Source organism: Vicugna pacos, chromosome X (assembly GCF_048564905.1).
Source record: "Vicugna pacos chromosome X, VicPac4, whole genome shotgun sequence".
NCBI classification, from domain to species: domain Eukaryota; kingdom Metazoa; phylum Chordata; class Mammalia; order Artiodactyla; family Camelidae; genus Vicugna; species Vicugna pacos.
The window spans coordinates 107,750,053-107,772,765 of NC_133023.1; the positions used below are offsets into that span (position 1 = coordinate 107,750,053).

Sequence of the window (22,713 nt, forward strand, 5' to 3'; positions counted from 1 at the left end):
AAACTTAAATAATTACCATGCATTATTATTCTCTTTCCGAGTAGGTTAAGTGTGAAAGGAACTGGGGCCAGTTCCAGTTAGCGTGACTATGGAAGAATGAAACGTAAATATTGTAAATTTATAGGTCAAATCTTATGCATATGTGTATTTTTCTGGTGAGAGGTTTAAAAAGTGACCTAATTCTACAATATTAAAATAAAACATTGGCTTACTAAGTGGCCTTAAATTAAGTGACCCTAGGTTACCTTACTTTAAAAAGTTCCCTTGTATCATCCCTTTCTATATCAGCCCCTGGCTGTACTTCTAGCAGATATTTGCTAATGGGAAGTGGAAAAGGAAACATTAAAGTGAAGATTATGAAATCGCTATGGCCTACGTACTTCTACTCTGTGGTTCCACACAGAATTTGAGAAACCTTTAGTTACCTTCTAATAGAGTCCAGTCAATATCCTGGTTCTCTGGTTTAGTTAGTGCCGGGTATTTATTAAACAAGTTAGCCACAAAGGCTAAGTTCAGTTTGGGGTTTCCACTGACAACATCAGCAGGGGTAACAAACTGTCGGCAACCTAATTTGTCTGCTTGTTGAAGCATACTCTCAGCTCTCTTCAAATCATCTGTTTCCTGTTGAAGTAAAAGAAGAAGACATTTTTAAAAAGGCCATACTAAAAATATAGAAATCTCTCCCTACAATGATAGTCTGGGTATACAATTCTATTTTCTCTTGGCCAAAATACGGTACTTACAAAACTGTTTTGAACGGGGGAAAAAAAAAAAGTTGGTTGTGCTGCATATGCAGTAACTTGAAAATACTCTAGATGGCACCAGATCATATATCTAGGGAAAGAATAGATTTAACTCAATAGGGATTACATGATTACATCTCTCATACCAAAATTCATCAAGAAAAAGGTGAAAACTGGTCAGACTTTTAAATTAAGCCCCTAAAGAAGGCGTGAGGCTGAAAAATATGAAGGCATTATGAGAAAATACTTTAAAAATAATAATCAAGCATACCAGGTTCCAATAATTTTATTTCAGGTTTAAATCGCATATTTCAAATTGTAGTTTTTCTCTTAAACTATTTTTTTGTTTTGTTTTACTTGACTTTTCCACTAAGGAAGCAAAGTTGTCCATTTCTGTAAAAAAAAATACTTTCAACTAATTCCTAGGACTCCTAACTTGTTAATGTTTTTCCCCCCATTCTTTTTTTTTTTTTTTTGTAAAGATGCATGCTGATCTCTTGATTAACACAGGGTCTGATGAAGAATTTAAGTTATAGATCTGATGATTTCAGATCAATGTAAAAATAGTTTTCCAGGTGCCCACCACTCCCACCTCCCAATGATAAAAGTAAAAAAACTAGAGCTACAGGAGGAACAGTTGCTTTTGGATTTTCCCTTTCTAGTGACCTACCCCAGACTGCTCTTGGCAGTTACCACAGACATCTCCACCCTAGTCTGCCCCAGGGCAAAAGCACTTCTGGAAAACAGTGTCATGTGAAAAGGGATTTTATAACGGGGAAGGAGAGGGAGGGAAGATATAAAAATGAAACTTGAGGAAAGTTATTTATAAACCAACAGTATTCAGAATGTAGAATTTGACAGTCTTAACTCTGTCTTTAATGGGTGATGCTATCTTTAGTTTTTAATCTCCAGTGAGGTGCCTTCATTGTCTAGGACCCCTGAACAAAGCGAGTTTATTGTGTTACCCTTCATCGTTACCACCTGCAGAGCAATCAGTGAGCACCCGCAGATGGGCAACTGAGTGGGACTCAGCCTTTCTTCAGGATTCCCTTGGAGCAGAGTGAGTTTCTCTCATAGAGTGTACTCTACTTCTTAAACCCTGTCAGTTGTTAAACTTTAATATTGTCTGCTTTATGCTATTTACCATCTTCATTTTAAAATCCCTTCTTTACTGATCATCTTGGTATTCCTAGAGAAAAAGCACTGGTAATACTGGAATAGAAAGAAGCTTTAAAATAGTCAAAAAAGGTTTTAAATAGTCAAATATAGACTAGTGAAAAAAAATACACATACACAAAAAAGAACTTCAGACCATTCCTCACACCATATTCAAAGTTAACCCCAAGCAGATATATATATTCCTAAATGTAAAACCCCAAACTATTAAACCTCGGGAAGAAAACATAGGATGAAATGCTTGTGACCTTGTGTAAAGCTAAAATTTCTTAGATACATCAAAAGCATGATTTGTAAAAGAAAAAATGGCAAAATCTGACTGTCAAAATTAAGAACATCTGTTCTTTGAAAAACAACGGGAGAAAATATTTGCAAATCACATGTCCAATGAAGGACTTGTATCTAAAATATATAAAAACATTAAAAAATTAATAAGAAAACAATGCAATTAAAATGGGTAAAGTATCTGAATAAAGATATATGGGTAGCAAATAACCACATGAAAAGATATTCAGTATCATTTGTCATTAGGGAAACGCATATTAAAATCACAATGGGATATCATTTGGCACCTGTTAGAATGATTAACATTAAAAAGACTGTACTTCCATAATAAAAAAAAGACCAAACTAAAAAGACTAACCCTAACCATACTAAAGTGTCAGTGAGTATCTGGATGAACTGGAACTTTCACACATTGCTGGTGGCAATGCACAATGGTACAACCACTTTGGAAAACAACTTGGCAGCTGCTTAAAAAAGTTAAACACACACATATCATATTACCTAGACCATTCCACTTCGACGTTATTTACCAAAGAGAAATGAATGCACATATGCATACAAAGACTAGTACAGGAATGTTCAGAGTAGCTGTATTTCTAATAGCCCCAAACTGGAAACAAAATAAATGTTCATCGACAGGTGAATGAATAAGCAAATTGTAGTATATTCATTTACTGGAATATTATTTAGCAATAAAACAAGGAATGAATCTGATACATACAACAACATGAATGAATCTCAAAATAATTATGCTGAGTGAAAGAAGCTAGACAAAGAGTACATATTGTATGATTCTATTTATATAAAAGTCTCAGAAATTCAAACTCAAGTGAAAGAAAGCAAATCAGTGGTTACCTGGGATGGAGGAGTATGGGGGCAAGGAGGAACTACAAAGGGTCATGGGGAAACTTGATATGGTAATGGATATCTATCTATCTATCTATCTATCTATCTATCTATCTATCTATCTATCTATTATCTTCCTTCCTAAAGAAGGTGTAAGGCTAAAAAGGTGAAGGACTCTGGAAAACAAGGGAAAAGCATGAGGAAAGGCTCAGTGGTAAAATGAGTGTGGGGGGGTACAGCGAAGTGGGAGATAGCACTGGCTGGGAGACACAGAGCAAGATGGTGTAGTAGGGCCCTTAGATGCTCCTCAGGAGATTTCAGACTGAACTCTAGCGTCAATGGGGAATCCCTGAAGGATTCTGAGGAGGGAAGAGACAAAGAAGGGAGTGTTTTAACATCAATCAGGGAGGAGTGACTGGAGAAGAGCTGTATCAGAATCAGTGTTCTAAGTGCCATCTACCCAGGCATAAGATCACCTGGCTAGCCATCCCAGATAGCTCCCTTGTGCACAGGAGGGCCCTTCATCCATGCCAAGAGTGATCTGAACTGAAGAGCTGCACATTTAAATACAGACAGAAATAGAAGCGCACAAGTCAGTTACAATTTCAGTTCCGGTAAGGGCAGTATAAATGGTTCAGCCAGTGTATCCACTCAATCTTACTGCATAATATGCTAGAAATGTGGATTTTTAAAATCAGTGGAATGTGTTCCATATCTAATGAGAGTAAATAGTCTAGTCCAACTCTTTTTTTTTAAACTTTTTTTATTGAGTTATAGTCATTAGTCCAACTCTATTTCATGAATGAGACAAGTGAGATCCAATTTTGGGAAGGAACTTGTCCAAGGCCATTGAACAAATAAGTGATGTAACCAGGGAACATGGTCCATGACACTAAATCCCCAGACTGGATTTCAGGAATCAGGAGTTTTTAAACATATTCACATCACTCTCAACACAGGAATATTAGATACATATATGAATATGCAGTCATTAAATCTATCACTGCGATTATAATCCAAATACTTGGAAAAAGTTAGTCTCTACTGCTTATTTCCTCACACTTTCTTTGACTGTTTTACACTATCCATATAAACCAATACCAGCATAATTATAGGACTTATGATAAACTATCAGCATAATCAAAGCTAGTCTTTCTGCCTCTGAATTATCTACAGCAATAAATTTTAAAATAATACTTAAAATTGCCAAACCAATACATGCAGTTATAAAAGTTCTTGTTATTTATAAGAAATTGACAACAATTTTGTAAGTCTGAAAAATTCAAAAGAACACCCATACTTACATTGAAACCTGACATGTTAATATCTATCCGTGGTTCACCTTCCTTTTGTCCTTTTGGTGCAATTTGATTGAGAAGATGGAAATAGGCTTTGGAATCCTACAAATGAATTGAAAATGTCACTGAGATCACATTTACAAAGAATGAATGTATCCTATTGTCCCATGTTTAGAAGGATATTTGCATTGGATTTTGTGAGAATGTATGACACAAATCTCTTCTAATTTAACAGCTCTTTTCCCCTCAGAAAAGTCCACCTATCTGGTCTTATGTCTGCCTTGAATATGGATGAACTGGATTTTGCTATGACCTTACAATTTACTGAAGTCATCAATACAGAAAAGCTAGTAAACACATACTCTTTCTGTACCTTCACTGAGTTACTGAAGTCAATAAGCTTGGTAGATAAAACAAGCAAGAAAATAGTAGGACAGCAGAAATCCGGGAAGCATAGGGAGAGAGAAAATAAACAGGTTACATCATTACAAAGCACAATACATATACACCATAACCTATGGAGAAGAGATTAGCTGTGTTAAAGATGTATTTAATTGTAAACTTAAATGATTAAAAATTTTAAATGAGTAAAACTTGAGTTGATGAAGTAACATTAAACCTTGATCATCTGAATATACTTAACCAAACAAGTTTCTCTTTGTTTTAAGCCCCTGAACTCTTTCATCACTTGAACACTTTTACTTGGAATCCCAATACCTAAAACAAATGGTATTGCTCGTAAGGGGGTGGGCTGGGTGGATTCAGGCTGTGTGGACACTACACAGAACACAACTGAAAACCACTGTACCAGTGCAAACATTTAATAAGGGTCTTCAATACACATGTCAGGTACAATTCTGCTTCTCTGGAGTACCAGAAGATAGGCACTTGAGTGAAGATTCCTTAATTCTGCTACATCTGAAGATCACCTCCCCAGCTATGATATTTTCTATTACTGGGCCTTGACAGTCCGGACAGGCTATAAAGGAATGTTTCTCATGGTAAATCTATGGATTGTGTGCATCCTAAACCCCTGGGGAAGTTGTTCAATATGCAGATTGCTGGATCCAACCCCAGACATATCAAATATGGATCTCCGGGAGTTGCCCAGAAAGCTGCCTCTTAAAAGAGCCACCCAAGTAAATTTGACACACCCACCAGAAATGATTCTAAGAACGGAGAATCAGGTGAGTGAAAGTCGCTTCAGAGCAATTCAAGGAATGCAAACCCAGATCCTACCATTAATGGGCATATGATTTATCTCCTTCTAAGGACTAGTGCATTACTGCTGTGGAAGTGCTTTCGCTTACAATTACCACTAAAGGTGCAGAAACAGTTCATAATCTAACCCTATGCACTTGAGAAAGACAAGGTGAAGAGCAGACCCTGCAGAGTCTACACTTACTACCTTGAAAAGGGGCTTTATGGGTGAAAATGTGAACTTAAAACAGAGATAAATTGGAAGTCCCTTTTTAAATTACCCAACAATCCTCTGCTTTTCAAAAATATTCAAAGCAGGCTTCATTTTTAAATAAGGTTTCCTTTTGTACATTTAAATTACATTGCAGATCATTAAAAAAATCCATCTATAAATGGCTTTTGGGAACATATCTAGTGTGTAAAGCAAATTATAACTGGCTAAACATGTTGTATAAGTTAAAAGGGATGGGGTCAGTTGCTTTTAAAATTTCAGAGCCATCCTTAATTTCCACTGATGAAATCAGTAGCACAAATACCCCATTACTTCCTCTCACCACTGGATAAACTGATACAGTCACAGACTATATTCATAGCCCTGTTGGTCAGTGACATCTGGTAAAGATGCTGGAGTTTGTTCCCTGTGTCCCAACATCTGGATTTTGGAAAGAGTCGAGTCAGTTAACGAGAACTCCCTGTATTTGCTGTGGTCACTTTGACCCCTCTCTCCCCGAGAAGCCAAAGGCAGCAGGTGGTAAATGAATGCTACCAACGGGTCCGCCCTTGCGAGTTTTCTCCTGGTGGGCCAAATGCAAGAAATGTTTGTGAGTCTTTTATGTGCCAAGTGTTGTGTTAGAGGTGGGCTTTAGTAGGAGGGCACTGGGGCGGTGCTCCATAGCTACCGTTAAGAACTCAACATCTGAAAGAGGGAGTGCATGACAGGAGAGGAGCTGAGTAAGAAAGGGGAAAGGGAATCCTGAGGCCCTTTCTCTCTCTTCTAGGTCTTTACCAACAGGTACACCAGGAACAGAAGAGTCATGGCTGGCTATCCTTTCATACTCCATGCTTAACAGTAGGCAGAATATAAAAATGTTAGGACTATAATACTCTTACCCTTTTCCAAAAAATGAAGACTAGACTTGGTGCTAGTGCTCCTAACTTGGCTCCACCTCTCTCCTGAAACCTACAGTCAGGGCCAAGAGGCGACAAGGCTTGGTGATAGGATTTCCCCTCTGTGAAGCTGACATGAAATCTCCCAAGTCATTATATCCCCTCAAAGTGTTAATAACTGCACAGTTACCTTGATGTCAGCACTGAAGTTGTTGATTTTTTGCCAGCCCGAGTTTTCCAAATGAAAGTTTGCCCATCTCAGCAGAAGCTCTTCTGGAGACAACTTCATAAGCTCCTCCAAAGTCTCGCCATCTCGAAGTAAGGCAGCCAAAGCTATAGGGAAAAAACCCACAACCAATATATTATGGTCATTACAAGTTTATTGAGTCTTCTGACACTCTGGTAAGTAATTTAATAGAGGTGTAAAAACTACCATGACCTAGTTCCTGGTTTTCAGGTACCCTTATTCTAATAAAAAGATAAATACATAGGTAGATAAATTATAATATGATACAGATAGAGATACTGTATTATGAGAATATACAGCAAATATATATTATAGTTTATTCTTTATTCTTCTTCACATTGTGAATACCAAATAAGCTACAGCTTTTAAGTTGAATATTTTCAAGTTATGTCATACATTTACATAAATTGCTCTTAAGTAATATTAAAACCAGAGACTTGGGAGAGCATGTTTAAAATTTTGGAGACTTTTATTTAACCTTTTGATTAAAGGAGTATAGAAACACTATGTTATCTATATTTAAGTATACTTAATTAACTTGAAGGGTTAAATCTATTTTTAAAAGAATATAATTCAACTTTACATTTTCTATGGCAACTAACAAGTCGTGGCTGTTCAACAATGCTTTGTCGTTGACTTGAATGCATGGAAGGGGTAGAAGCTTGAGTGTCTGCACAGAGAACTGTCTAGACTTAAGCACTGTTTTATGAAGAAGTTGTGTAGTCCTCATGCAATAATTACCTCTCGTAAGATAAAAGGAGATTTGTATTGAAGAAGACTGAGACTGCCTGCTTTCTGAAAATGGTCTAAGTAATATCTCTATCAGGCAAGTTTCGTCTTTCATGGACTCCTCTTCACACCACGCCACCCTGGCACTAAGTAATTTAAGCAACGGCAGGGGCAACACTGTCATTTGTACAGAAACATCCTTGTGCTCCCATCTCCAAGTCAAAGGTAGAAAGGATTAAAATGCTTGACATATGCACCTGACACTGTGTCAAAGATAAATCATTTGATTCATTACATGAGTCAATGTAATTTAATTCTGTTGTCTTCCTTTTCCTTTTCAATGGACTTCAATTCGTTTAACAAGACAAACACTGCTGTGAAGAGGCCAGCAATTAGAATAATTTAATTTGTTCAATATGGGCACCTCTGAGTGGATCGAAAGTATAAGTGTAATAAAGTCTTGAATAAATGTGGAAGACTGTTGACAGGCATTATGAAACCTTGAAAAACTGAGAACCCCCAATATACTTGTCCCCCAAAGTAACTGAGGATTGATATGGTGATTTCCAGAGTAAAATGTGAATATTTGAAGTGATGCTTAATATTTTAAATTTATAAGGAGAGGATAATGTAGTACTCCCTAGGACCCCATGACAGTTGTATGGCATATGCTTATATAAACTATAAGTTTACAATGTGGTATAAAAACCTATGCTGTAAGCAGGATGATGCTTCTGCTGATTCAGGAAATAGTAGACCATCGAGGGTAGGTCAGAATATTTTTGAAGACGTCTAAATGTATGATAGACTAGAAAAGGTATTAAAAATAGGAGATGGTATGCAGTGCTGGAGCTGAGGGTGGTGATGGGGTGGGGACTGTGTAGGCAGAGCAGAAAAGAAGAGACCTCAAATTTGGGGACTCTGGGCAAGTTCCTTAAACTCTCTGTGCTTTTGTGTCTTTACTGTGAAATAAATTCTGTAGTGCTAGATAAATGTTAATTTCTACTAAAGAAGGAAGTTATAATTAGGCTGTCTTCCTGAATAACACTACAGCATTACCTTATGTGAATTCTAGTTATCATCTAATCACCTCAATTAAGTGAAAGCATGACAGTCTGGATGACTAGGAAAACCATGACCAATAAACAACTTTTGAAATAATGACTGTGTTCCATTACCTTCATTCCTGCTTAATTCAATGTCAGCGAACAAACCGATCTTAATGATCTGCCAAAGCAGTCCCAAAACCAGATGAGGTTTCCCGGCCCGCAAATCCTCTGCACCAATGTTCACAACATGACACCCAATGGCAGAAGCAGAGTTCAGTGCCAAGTTCAAGTTTTCCTGCAAGACAGCCAATTTACAACACTTGCTTCTTGACCTTTCTGTTTTTTTGTGGTCTATTTCTCCCTTCACAGAAAATAACACACAGTGAGGAAGTTAATTAACTTCACACATATATGATCTATAGGAAACAATATCCAGACTTTGGTGTTAAAAGGATATTGCTACTGTCTTTTCCAGATTTCCAGGGGAAGTTAACTTGGTATTTTTATTTGGACCCTTCTGAAGTACACTGACACTAAAGAAAAAGGCTGAGTGATTAAAGTTAAGTATATCTGGGTGGCTTAAATGTCGTATTTCTAAAAATGCCTAAATTCGAGATCTATTACACCTGAGAGTTCTAGAAGTTTTCCATCTCCACATCCCAGGAAGTGCTCTTGCCTAATGGGATTTTGCTATCCAATAGTCCAATACTCACTTTATGGAGAAGAAAACTCCTCCATTCTTTAAGCATGCTAATTAATTAAGAGCTTAAATATTTTTGCTTATTTTTGTATGTTTGAATACCAAATGTAATGAACACAAGGCTTTGCAGTTAGACCTAGATTTGAACTTTAGTTCCAACGTGAACCTCGGGCAAGCTCAGAAACCTTTCTGAGTCTCAGCTTTTCTTCTCTGTGAAATCTGGAAAATAAACCTAAACTCAGAGTTGTTATGAGAATTAAATGAGAAGATGTAAAGTGCAGAGCCTATGGTCTGTAGAACAGGTCCGCAAATAGTAGTTTCTTGGAAGAAGGCGGTGAGAACAGTGCATACCTGAATGATGAAGGGTGTAAGTTTCTTCTTGTTGATTGCTCTCTCATCAATTGTGTCGGGAACTGAAAGGTTGATCATTTTACTGAAACAAGAATGTAAAAATGTGTTGATTTTTAAAGAGTCTGTAAATTCTCACAAATATTTTCAGGCTTATTATAACAGATCTCTCATGTAATCTGAAAAAATGCAGTATGTGACTTCTATCATGTTGATCACAAAAAGCTATACATATAAAAATGCAAGTTAAAAAAAAGACCAAAATGTTTACAGTAGTTGAGTATTTCTGAGTTGGGGATTGCAGCATATTGTCTTATTTTAATTTTTTTGTATTTTCCACATTCTTTTAGAAGAATGAATTACTTGGATAAATGTTAAAACAGATAATATCCCACACTGAAATTGAGTCTCTTTTCTAGACTATATAATTCAGAATTAAAATTACTATTTATCTACAAAGAGGTAAAATTAGTTGAGCATGAGAGTTTTTCATTCATCACATACTTATTGAGTGCCTAAATGATGTGCCAGGTACTATATTTGGTGCTGGAAATACAGTGATAATGATGAAACAAAGGTTATATTAATTAGGCTAGAATCTGATTTATTAGGTTAAAATTTGGAGTTAGACTCTTAACACTTTAGATACTTACAATACTGCCCTAAAACACGTTATTCTGCATAGGAAAAACCATGTTTCTTCCCATGCAAAATACTAAATAAATGGTACCATATGATTCTTTCTATTAAAACATAAGGGGAATTATTTCTTTACAGCATATAAATGGCAAGAAAAGGGATATTTCACATTCTGAAAATTAGCTTTTCAAACAACTAAAATGACCTTATTGAAAGAAAAAGGAATTTTACATATAGTACACTGTCATCTGAAATATACCCATTGTACTGTTCTAAGCACTCTGTATGTAGTCACTCAATGCTCACAATCACCCTGTAAGGTTAAGTACAATATTGGGATTATAATGGATGGAATCTGAAATGCAAAGGGGCTGAATACCTTGATCATGGTTACACAGCTACTGATTGCCAGAGCCTGAACAGGGACCAGGCAGACTGCTTATGAGCATGTTCTTAACCACTATGCGCCACTGCCTCAAAACAGGAGCATCCACTAACAAAGTGTTGATAATGTATATCACTTCTGCCAATACACCGTTGGCTCTGAGGCAGCAGCAATGGCAAATGCATTTTTCAGAAAAAAGTAACTGGAGAGTAAAACGTGTTAAGAGTGGCCTCTTTTTTCCTTTGGAGGCTATGGTACTTGAAACTAAAGAGATACTGACATAAAAAGTTTTCAATTCTAATTATTTCCTGAGATGAAGCTGTCAAGTATCCAGAAACGAATATTCATCAATTACATGGAAGCTGATTTTTGGAAATCTGGATATAAAATAAGCCAACATCTTACCAAAGCACAATTCCATCACCAACAGCTTTGAACAGGTCATCGGTATTTGGATTCATTGGTATGACGTGTCTGCAATCAGGATCATTTTCCAGAGCTTTGTTTATCCAGTTAACAAAAGCGTATTTTTCTTCCTCTATAATTATGTCGAATAACAAGACATTAGTTCACACTCTAGGTTAAATACTTGACTCCAAAGCCTGAAATAGTTGTTCAGGAGGACTGAATGTTACAGTGTGGTTACCCTCTTTGGAAACCACTGAATGCAACACAGTGGCTATTAGGAATTACAAAACTAACAAAATGAATAGAACAGGGTTAACTGAGCCTAGAAGAAGCTAGTTACAAAATTCTTTAAAAATTATACTGCTGTGTAGAGCTCTAATCTAATAAAGTCTATCAGTGCACACAGGCTATCATCTCTCCAGCAAGCTAACAAAGCCATAAAATAAATACCTCTAATGCTTTTACAGCAAGAATTAGCCCCAAGTCCAAATACAGGTCAGAACGACTTCAACTGTCTTCTTAATTAGGAGGCAATGTTTTTCTAGAGAGCCTCCTTGACGTTACAGCAGGTACCCCACTTAGTTCGTTGTGTTAACCTTATGCGGGTAAAACTATTACCTGAGTAAGAATGCTGCGTTCCTTCACTGGACAGCTCCGAAGTTCCTCCCAGAGCACAAATCCCTTCTTTCCTGTTGATGGCTTTGCGGAAGGTTTTCGCAATATCACTGCTTTTTACCTCTTGGAAAATCTATTAATGAAAATACGTTGTTGGTTCACAATTTTCAATCAGGCACAACCATTAGCATATTACTTATCTTCTTTTATACTCTGAGAAGCTACATTTCACTCCACAGGTGATGAGTATTAAAAGATAAGGCAAACTGGGCTTGAGTTTTTAAAATGCTAAGCAAGTACTATGATACAGCTACTGAAAACAAATTGCCAGAAAGTCAGCTGTACACACTTGTCAAAAACATTAAGTGCCACATGCATTGAAGCCGCTTTAAGCCAAAAACTGGTGTAGTTCAAAGGCACAGGTAAATCTGTTAATTTTCTAGAACAAGGAAGGCTTTGTTCTTTTCCTGGAGAGAAGAGGCTGAAGGATTCCCCCTTCCTTAAGCACGACTCATAGAGCAAAGAAAGATGAAAATTTTATTGCTCAGCCAAAAAGACTATTTTTTATAATGGGGTAGCTCAGTAAAAGTTTGTTCAACCTAAATGTATACAATAATGAGGGGGAAAGTGTCTTAAAAAGTGTTCAGTTGGCAGCAATAGATGACTACTGAGAATAAACTCAGAAAAAGAGGCTTCTCAGTGATTGTCTTGTTGGAGCATGTATGAAGTCCAGCTTGTCTTCACAGTAAGGCCCATGGCTTATGAAATTAACCTGTACATCCCACCTGTACAAGAGCAGGTGGTAAGAAAGCAAATTTCATATCCTGCTCTAACTGCCTGACTGAATGAGTGGACATTCCAACGGTCTGCCTATATGTGTCTGAGATACTGGAACTGACCTAACCTCCAGTTTGTTCCTGATCTACCAGTGGGCATGGCTAAATTAGCCACCGCCTGTAAAAGAGCAAGACGTAGCATTTTCATAAAAACTTCTTTAAAAGGGCTTATCAAAAGACACGTATGGCCCTAATGGAAAAGTCACTGAACAGAAAGATGATAATTAAAGGCTTTTAGCATTACTGACAGGTACATACTCACACACACAACTCAGGAGGGCTGGCCTATGTCTGAGTTCGTAGAACAGGGTCACGGGATCTAGCAGTTCTGGCTGTATCTGTGACAGCAGCCACAAGCAGAAGCTGAAATCCAGTCCACGCTCCCCTAAGCAGGCCTGGTGTCTTGCACAGGACTGTGTCAGGCCAACACAGCAGTGCCTTTTTACATTTAGTCTTTCCAAGAGGGCACCGTTTTGTAATTAATCAATCAAAAGAGAGTGGCTTTTTGGAACTGGCAGGAAAGTTGCTGCAGCCCTGTCCCAAAGTCATCTTTTCCTGCTACCTTTCTTAAATCTTGGTTTTCCTTGGACTTGCAAATCCAATTTTATTTAGGAAAATAGTTAGTAAGCAGTAAGTTTTACAAGATTAAGCTCACTCAACTTCCATAGCTGTGATTGCATGCTATACCTATAATTTCCGAGTCAGACTTTCAGAACGGGTGTGTGTGCACACGTGTCTACGTGTGTACATGCATACAGACACACATCTATACACACTGACCACTCTAAATATTACACCCAACCCAGGAAATCACTCTTCCTCCTCTCTGGCTATTATACTTGCTCCTGTTAAGTTTAATAGTGCAGAGCTGACTCATGTACTCTGGGTAATTTTCAAACCGTTAAAATTATTTTTACTCGCACTCTTTTTTAGTCCAACTGTAATTTCATCTAATTTACCTTCCTTTCGAAGCCAAGATTACACAACAAAATGGTTACCCGAGAATGTAGCAATCTTAAAGTGCGATGCATTTCGTTCCCACAGCTGCCTCTCTGATAACTCTATATGTCCTCAGTGAAAAAACAATATTCACTATTCTCACTCTAAACTCTTACTTCATTTAGTAAAACGTTGTCTGGTAAATTAGGATCTGAGATGTGTGTTTTTCCTCAAGACTGAGATATCATAAATCACTGGAATGACAAAAAATATCCAAAATTTGACTGCCTCGGAGTCACTGCCTCAGAATGACGTATGAAATGTTATTTTTCTTATTATGACTATTTTTGCCTCAAGGATCATTAGCTTCTAAAAATTAGGTTGTTTCCATGATCACAATTTCAGCTGAAAAATAAATCCAAATTTGTATACATCATGGAAAAGAGGAATAATACAAATAAGAATTTTTAAAAAAGAGTGTCTGCTGTAAAATTTACTAATGCAATTACCTAGGCAGCTCCAGTTAAACTCCTAATGCTTGGGAATGGCATGCCATGTTGCAATTAAATTAGTTAACTTTCCATTATCTTACAAAAGTTACAAGACCTTCCTTCCTTTTAAAAATACTTTAAAATAAATTATTCCAGCCAAGTTCAAATTTTCAGTTTCATAGTATTCCCCTCTGTTCTTTAGATTTTAAAAAATTAAAAGATAAGTGATAATCGAAGACTTATGTATCTGTTAAAGTGATTTACTACGTAAGAATTTTATTTTCTACTCAAGTAGAGAAGTTGCTTCAGTGGATGATAAAGCTGTTTGAGTATAAGCCTTGGCTTAACAAGAATCTCTGAAATCAGAGATAACACCAGGCCAACTACTGTGCTGGAGAGTTGTCAATGAATCTTTTCAAAGCTGCCCGTTGTGATACTAATGAGCTCACTGTTTCATGCTGTTTTCCCTCCATGAGGAAGGACTTGCTTTATCATGTGTGAACAAACTCCTGGTGTACACTGCTCACTCTGGTTCTAGACATCTTTTCCAGTCTCTTTCATGGAACATTCATGTTTCTTTTTCCTTTTAGAAGTTTCATCACCTTCCTAGCTCAGCACAGGAGTAGTGGCCCAACCAGAGCGATACAGAGGTATAGGAATTAAGAAGGAAAGATCTCAGACAGAACTGCAAAAAAAAAAAAAAAAAAAGACTGGCTTCCAGTGTTTGAGGCTTGTTTCCAAAGTAGCAGGTCTGAATTTTTACTTTTTGGAGAATCTGTTGCCCTTTTAATAAAAAATAACTACCAGTAACAGCTATGTAGCATTTGTTATATGGCTGGTACGGTTCTAAGCACTTTACATAAAGTTACTTAATCCTATGATGTGGGTACTATTAGTAAAAGTCCTAAAACAGGTCAACAACTTATTTCCAATATGTTAGAGCAAGGTTCTCACTGTGAAAATAAGAGTTCAATGCAGACATCTCCGCTGAAAGAACTTACTGCCATACCATTCTTTTTACAGATGCAGGGGAAAAAAACCCCACTATTATCTTGTAAGGGTAAAAATCCAGTAATTTAGTTTTTTTTTCTCTTTTTCAATTGAAGTACAGTCAGTTTACAATGTTGTGTCGATTTCTGGTGTACAGCATAATGCTTCAGTCACACGTGAATATACATATATTCGTTTTCATACAGTAATTTAGTTTTGAAATATCTAGAAGAAACAGTATCACTTAATATATTTATTTTAAAATGTGAAGTTTCCATATAATTTGAGGACTCTTTTCTACACATATATATTTGTCTCCAAAATTAATATAAACTGATTTTGTTTGTAGCCTGGTTTGCGACTGACACCTCCTAAGCAGCAATTTAAATAAAAAGCAGAAGTCTAACATGCAAGAACTTGTTTATTTCCTTATGGTAATCCCTGACATGAATAATGTGCTTCCTCTTTTCCAGATAACTAAGATCAACCCATATTTTGTTTGACAATTTGTAAGATGTTTCATTGATGACAAGGCAGATGGGAGTGGACAGACGGTTACACACCCATCTTTCTTTCAGTACAGTCATGGTGGTATCATTCTGAAACTTCAGGTAGGTTTTTTATTGTCCTTCACATTTCAAATTTCTTGAATAGAAGGGAGGTAACTGGAAAAAGCCACTAGTCTCTTGTGGAATGTTGGGCAAGTAGTTTCCTTTCTCAGGAACCCAGGCTTTTTTTTTTTTTCAATTTGAAAAATAAAGGAGTATAAACAAATTGATTCCTTCCAATTCTAAAATATACATTTTAACCTAAAATGTCCTCATTAGTATTTCATTTTTAAAAAAGAATCCCTGGTGATGCCAAATATTATTATGCCTGTTATTCATTTTTTAAGAAAAATACTGGGGTAATCACACTGCCTCACTTAAAAGCCACCAAGAGCTGTGTAGAATCAGCAACATTTCAAATACACAAAATTAAATATTTCCCTAACATGATTTTTCTCAAAGACACTTTCATAACCGTGTTCTTAAAAATACTGGCACACTGCAAATCTTAATGATTTATGTCTGTTCTTTCTAGTAGATTAAACAATTCTGAACAGAAAATTATATCAAAAATAAGTGATTGTCATCAACTACTGCTCTAAGCTGCTTGAAATTCACAATTAAACATGCAGTTACAAGGTGGGCAAGTTACACATCAGAGGACATGCAAGTGCTCATATTCCAAGTCAACTGCAACTTACTATTGAACATAGGATTCAAAACAAAAGGCTTTGGCAATAACTGGAGATGAAAATGGTGGAGAAGAAATCAGTATTTCAAAAGAAGATGGCAAGAACTACAGCATTATAATTATGACACATGTCTACATTTTTTAACAGTGACATTCCTCCCACTCTGCCCTGTCCCCGCAAATTCTATCAGCTGAATAGACATCATTACTTAGTCAATTTGCTTCTGGAACTCTCAAGGTGTTCTAAAGGGATTAATTGTAATCAGAGAAAACATATCAGAATTTCACTTGCTATAGCGAGCCATGGTTACTGATGGGAGTATATGTTCTCCTTTCAGGTGTCCTGGGGCAAAAACAAACCATGGAAAAGGAGGATAGGAGTGTCAGGAACTTTGTGGTAAGTATTAGGCACTAATTACCTATTGCAATATATGTAAGCAATGCCTAATTAGATCTAGTCAAAGAGCCTTTAATAAAAAACAAAAACAAAATCTTAAGAGTGTCCTTAATTGAGGGAAGAGGCAACAGCTATTCTGCAATATATATCTCAAATATTTTGTCAATGAATATGGATGGAAAATGGCATATGTCTAGAAAAATCTTGACCCCATTCACTGGCAGCGAAAACGATTAGGCTTCAATAGTGACGGCCATACAGTCCCTAAGCACTGAGGATGGAACATTACGTGCTTGGGGGTAGAAGACTTAAAACATCAGCCTCTAACTTTGAAGAGTATTTGATGATACTAGAGAAGAAAACAAGAATTTCAAATGTCTCTTCCAGTGGACTGAAAGGATATGCTCCTAAAGTTCAATTATCAAAATTACCATCCTAGAGAACATGGTACAGTTAAATACTACTACCACAAGAGTAGCAAACATCTTTTTAATCAGAAAGTTCAACTCAGGAAGCTTCCAAGACTGTGAGTCGGGGTGTATCATTAAGATTCGGGAGCACACTGTTGACTGAGGGAAACAGAAAGGACACTTTGAGGATGTCATTTTGCACCTTGAAAAATGACCTTTAATGATGCCCCCAAAGGAGACTGAGTGTTTTATCTTTGATTCTGTCAGCATTCTTTTTCACAATTATTTTGTTAAGATATTCTAATGGCTAAAAGAATGAAGCAAGTATAGTAGGTGGAAATGAGAGAAATTTTATTAGTTATAATAGTACTAATGTTATGTATTTAGGAACTTAATATAACAGGACTTATTACTAAAAGAACCCATAAGACAAAGGAACAATCATGACTTCTAATAACTTAGGTAGATTTTCACATACTTACATAAACAAATTCATCAAAACTTATCTTCCCATCTTTATTTCTGTCACCATCCAGCATGAGTTTTTGAATAATTTCTCTCACTTTATATCCTGGCAACGGCATATTAGCTTCCTTGAAAAGCTCATGAAGTTCATAGTCACAAATGAATCCATTGCTGTTGAGATCTTTGTAAAATGGGAGAGCAAACAAAAAAGGAAAGGAAGTTTTAGGAAATAAGTTAACCTATTAGAGTATTTTTCTTTTGAGGCTCAGTTCATAAGCTCGCCTAGATACAATGTTTTCCTTTCTTACTGTTTGGTACCTAAGGATGTTTGAAATGGAAATGCAAATTTTAACTGAAAGGGCATGGTTTTACATCATATTTCTATTTTAAACAGTGTATAAATAGCTTTACTTAAAAATAGCATCCCCAATATTAAGAAAGTATAGTTGTTTCATAAAATTATTATTAAATCATCAAGCTAACAGGACTTAAAAAAAAGAATTAATAGATTATACACCAGTAAAACACTGTGCCCCTTATTTTTCCCTTAGTCTAATAGAACAGTACGATTTAGTGCCGATATATTACAAAGCATACCTGAAATTAAGCTACCATCTTCAGTGCCAACTTTTTTCAAAAGTTAATGTAAATAAACTTTAATCCAAAGCAAATATAGAGCTCATAAAAATAAATGCAGTCATGAGTAATACAAATGTTTAAATGGAGTCTATAAATAATTTTTGTGCTGCCATCATTTTAACAGTATATACCTAAGTGCTGATGCTGCTTATTCTGAAACTGCTAAAAATGGGGGAAAAAATTGATCAGTGACCAAAAGTTAATTTATTTGCGAAAGAAGGCTAATGTCCTGAAGGTTATAATCACTTGGGTATATTTTTTTAGTAAAGAAAGTTGGACTTTCACCAGCAAGTTCAAATACTTATTGTTCAAAAATGCTTTTTATTCCTTAGATCCTCCACTGGTTTTCATATATAAATTTAATTATTGTAATAAAAGGAAACAATCTGAATAGAAAAATGACTCAAGGTGATGACAGCACCATTCAAGAAAATATACAGTGAAGTTAATTCATTTGATACATTACTGTTTTCCAAAAATTATTTAACAAGTGCTTTACTATGAAAGTAACTTTCTCAATCAATGTCCACAATATAGATGCACTTTTACAATCCAATAAACAACTCAAAAAGAATCATCCTACTGTTTTTGTGGAAAACCCACAGCAATTTTTGGGGGTAGTAATTGGATCCTTATATGTATTATTATTATGAACAGTATTATAATTCTAATGAACAAGTTAAATCAGGGATCTCTAAATTTTGGAATCCCAGTATTAATCAGCTACAAATAAACATTAGCCCACATCTATCACCAATGACAGATGTTTCTTTCTAATGAATTGACCATTACATTTCCACAGTTCTGAAATGGCCAACAGACCATAAAAAGACTTTTCTTTAGGCTTCTGCTTAAAACCAACAGCTTCAGCAAGTGGCTGGCCTTGATTTGGGGCCGATTCACTTGATACATTACTTAAAAATTGCACCAGATACTGATCCTGGGATTGGGGATACCGCATCCAATCAAAGAAAATCTTGCTGTACAAAAGTTCACATCCATACTAATAAACAAATAACATATAACATGAGATGTGATTATAAAATATAATATACTAGGTGGTATAAAAAAAAAGAGGGGTAAGGGATTGGACTGGGGGTTATTTTGTTCCCCAGGGAACATTCAGAAATATCTGGGGACATTTTTGATTGCCACATACAACCAGGGGTGGGGGAGATGCTCCTGGCATCCAGTGTATAGAAGCCAGGGATGCCGCTAAAAATCCTACAATGCATGTGACTCCCCTCACCCGCTCTCTGCAACACAGAATTGTGCAGCTCAAAATGTCAATAGTGTTGAAACTGAATAACCCTGGGTAATAGTGCAGGTAAGGATGTGGGTAATGGTGGGGTTGCTATTTAGATAGAATATTATTTAGATAGATGTTTTATTTAATTAATTATTAATTATTTAGATAGATCTATCTCTATCTATATCTATGCTATTTAGATAGATGGCCACTCTGATGAGGTTATATTTGAATGAAGATATATGTGAGGTAAGGAAGCAAATCATGTGGCTATCTGGGGGAAGAGATTTTAGGGAGAGGAAAGAGCAAATGCAAAGTCTGTGATGTGGAAGAGTGTTCTGGTGTGTTTTGGGGACAGCAGAGACCCAGCATGACTTGAGCAGAGTGAGCAAAGAAGAAAACGAGAGATGAGGTCAGGGAGTTATCATAAAAGCTCTTAGAGGCCACGGGACACACTTAGGATTTTATTCTAAGTGTGATCTAAGCATAATTCATAGTAGCCAATTTGGGTCAATTATTAAAATATTAAATCCCCTGTATGAAACCATTTCCCCAAGATGTTGAAGGTTGATGAAACTGTATCTTTACTTTTAATGAAGCATATAATTCTAGAGTCAAATATTTTTAAACATAGATGACTATATATTAAATCTATCAATTAAAATATCTATACTTTTAAAGCATCAACCCCCAACTACTCAACTTTTGAAAATCACTAATACTTCCTTCAAGGTAAAGCATTTAATCCCCCTAGGGCACATCTTCACTCTTTGCTTTGAACTTATGAAAGGCCATACATCAAACACTTTATTAGTAAAGTGTTTACACACAGAAATCAATCCAGCAACAACATCTGCAGTTGCTAAAAAGAACAAAGTAATCCACATGGCACTGTGGCAGGATTTTAGGAACTTTTAATGAATGAAATTCTTGAGTTTGAATATACCTTCTTCCATGTATATACCAATCTGTTCCTCCCATTTTCTTTAAAAAGTTAAAAGAGAGCTCAGTACTAGGGAGTAAGTGTGATGGAGTGAAAGATATACAACATAGCTGAAGGGACACAACACGTGGGAATAATGTGACACAGGGTCTAATTTCATCTTGGCTACTCATTTGACCAAGTCATTTCTCCAGATCTTAGTTTCCTCATCTGTAAAAGGAGGGCTGTAGATCAAATGACCTGTAAGGTCCATTGTTGGCTCTAAAAACTGGAAATAAAACCATCATACACATTAAAAACAAATACAGAGTAACAACATTCTAATGACTACTATACGTTATTATCTAAATGCTATGTTTGTTCATTTTACGGTATCTTTAGAGAAGGAGATAGCTTATTCCTTGCAAATTGTCTGTCCACTCCAGCAATTTCTGATAGAAGGATATTTGAAAATGTATTTTACTTTACCCTGACTTCTGAAATGACATATCTGAGCAGAATTTAATTGTATTCTTTACTCTAGTTTAGACCCAGCATGTTGTTCTTTTTGTATTCTCGGTAATACAATAGACTTGGAAGGTAGAGATGTTTAAAAGTAAATACTGGAGAACTATAATAAAGTCAAAGCTACATGAAACCGAGAAAGGCCCTGAGAGTCTAGTATATCTGGCAGTTTCTTCCCTTTAGATAGAAGAAAGGAGCAGGCAATGGGGGAACTACCACTTGTGTGCACCCTCTTTCTGAAATAACCTCCCTTGAGCATTAATTAGATGCTCACTGATGTGATTAAAAGATGCCAGGAACTAGCCACCCTAAAATATAACTAACATAAAATAACCACATGCGGAAACACTATTCTGAAGTAAAAGTAGTAATAACTGATGCTTTTAGTAATGGACAGGAACATTTTAAAGAGGGGTTGGAGGAATGAGAATTTGTCATTACCTGCCAATCTTATGAGATTGTAAATCTCTTGATAAAGATTCTTCTAAATTTTTTTATCACTAGCCCCAATATGCAGCACAGTACCTTGCACAGAATAATCAGTGGGAAAAATTATTTTTGTAGAATCATTGATTCCTACGTATTAAAGCAGGAAAAGAATGCTCTAATCTAATGAGCATTTTAAATACAGAACTAAGCAAACAGCAGTGACCAAAAAATGCAGAAATAGCATGGAAAGACTGAATGGCAATTCATCAGGAAACCCTAAAGACAGAAATATCCCTTAAATAACATTCAATCTCATTCCCTTTGTTCTAATCCTGTCCCCACCCAGCAGCCTTCAGATCTGTAATTTGGTTTTCTAAGTGAACACACCCACCAAGCAGTATCCAAGTAGACTACCAGGGATGGCCGACGGGTCAGGGCCTCTCCCTCATTCTAAGCATAGAAATCTGCTTTGACTTTATTAAGAAATATCTGTGCACTTGTTTACCATGAGTCAACTTCCGGAGCAAACTGAGTACCCACTCTGTAGCAGGCATTGCGCTAGACACCAAAGACACAGAAATTGATCAGACGGAACTCCTGGGTCTTACTTGAAACTATGGCTTCAAAATCCTTATAAAAATTTGGAGTCACTTTGAATATCTTTCCTACATCTTTCCTGATATGGGAAGAGAACCACTGACCATGTGTCATCTACTTTTACGTATTTATAAAGTTTTACCTCCTCTGCTATTTCTCGGTATTTTAACAGCAGATCCAGCTTGTACTACCTCCTGAGATCAAAGGCATTTCAGTGTGAGTACCAGCCAATTACAGCCAGGCTTTCTTCGAGTTCCTAAATCATATCTTTTGAAGAAAACAATTTAAATTTCAATAAGAAGGCAGAGGGAGCCTAAAAAGGCAGCTTGCAATTAATTTTAGAAAATCTCCCAGCTGCTAAACGACTTGAAAGACAAAATAGGGTACAATTATTTTTAAAGAGTTTTATGCTAATTTTATTTCCAATCCTCAGCCAAAACACACATGCACGCACGCGCAAGTGCACACGCACACACGCACGCACACACACACACACACACTTAAGCAAGATTAGAGATCTAGTGTGCTGTGCTTCAGAAGGCCAGAATATGATAGCAGAAAGGCATTTTAGAAAGCTTCTACCTTGTCAGTGACATTATTAACCAGGAGCTCAAGACTATATTTGATGAACTTTTCCTATTCTGAGTTTTGACATAAACATGAGAATTTAATAATAAACTGACCCAAAAAAGCACAGACCTAGATTGAAAACAGTCTTAACAACTGGAAATCACAACCTCCTGGCCTAATGGCAGTCTTTTCTTTTCTCATTAAAGCTGCCAATTTTCTGGAGGCCCTTTCTGGCTCATT

The 22,713-nt window shown here is 36.3% G+C and overlaps 1 protein-coding gene and 1 non-coding gene across 2 annotated transcripts in view; both read right to left on the reverse strand.

The window, feature by feature from the left end:
• Positions 1–22,713, reverse strand: part of PLS3 (plastin 3) — a 76,100-nt gene that overhangs the window by 5,780 nt on the left and 47,607 nt on the right. Inside the window, exons 3-10 of the mRNA XM_015250485.3 lie at positions 17,560–17,723; positions 11,779–11,908; positions 11,158–11,290; positions 9,732–9,813; positions 8,810–8,975; positions 6,846–6,988; positions 4,355–4,450; positions 426–621 (exon numbers count right to left, since the gene is read on the reverse strand). Coding sequence (XP_015105971.1) covers positions 426–621; positions 4,355–4,450; positions 6,846–6,988; positions 8,810–8,975; positions 9,732–9,813; positions 11,158–11,290; positions 11,779–11,908; positions 17,560–17,723 — 1,110 coding nt within the window. The remainder of the gene's footprint in view (positions 1–425; positions 622–4,354; positions 4,451–6,845; positions 6,989–8,809; positions 8,976–9,731; positions 9,814–11,157; positions 11,291–11,778; positions 11,909–17,559; positions 17,724–22,713) is intronic.
• On the reverse strand, positions 18,943–19,079 carry LOC116279270 (small nucleolar RNA SNORA2/SNORA34 family). The gene has a single exon (XR_004188635.1). It is a non-coding gene; the product is annotated as a small nucleolar RNA SNORA2/SNORA34 family (small nucleolar RNA).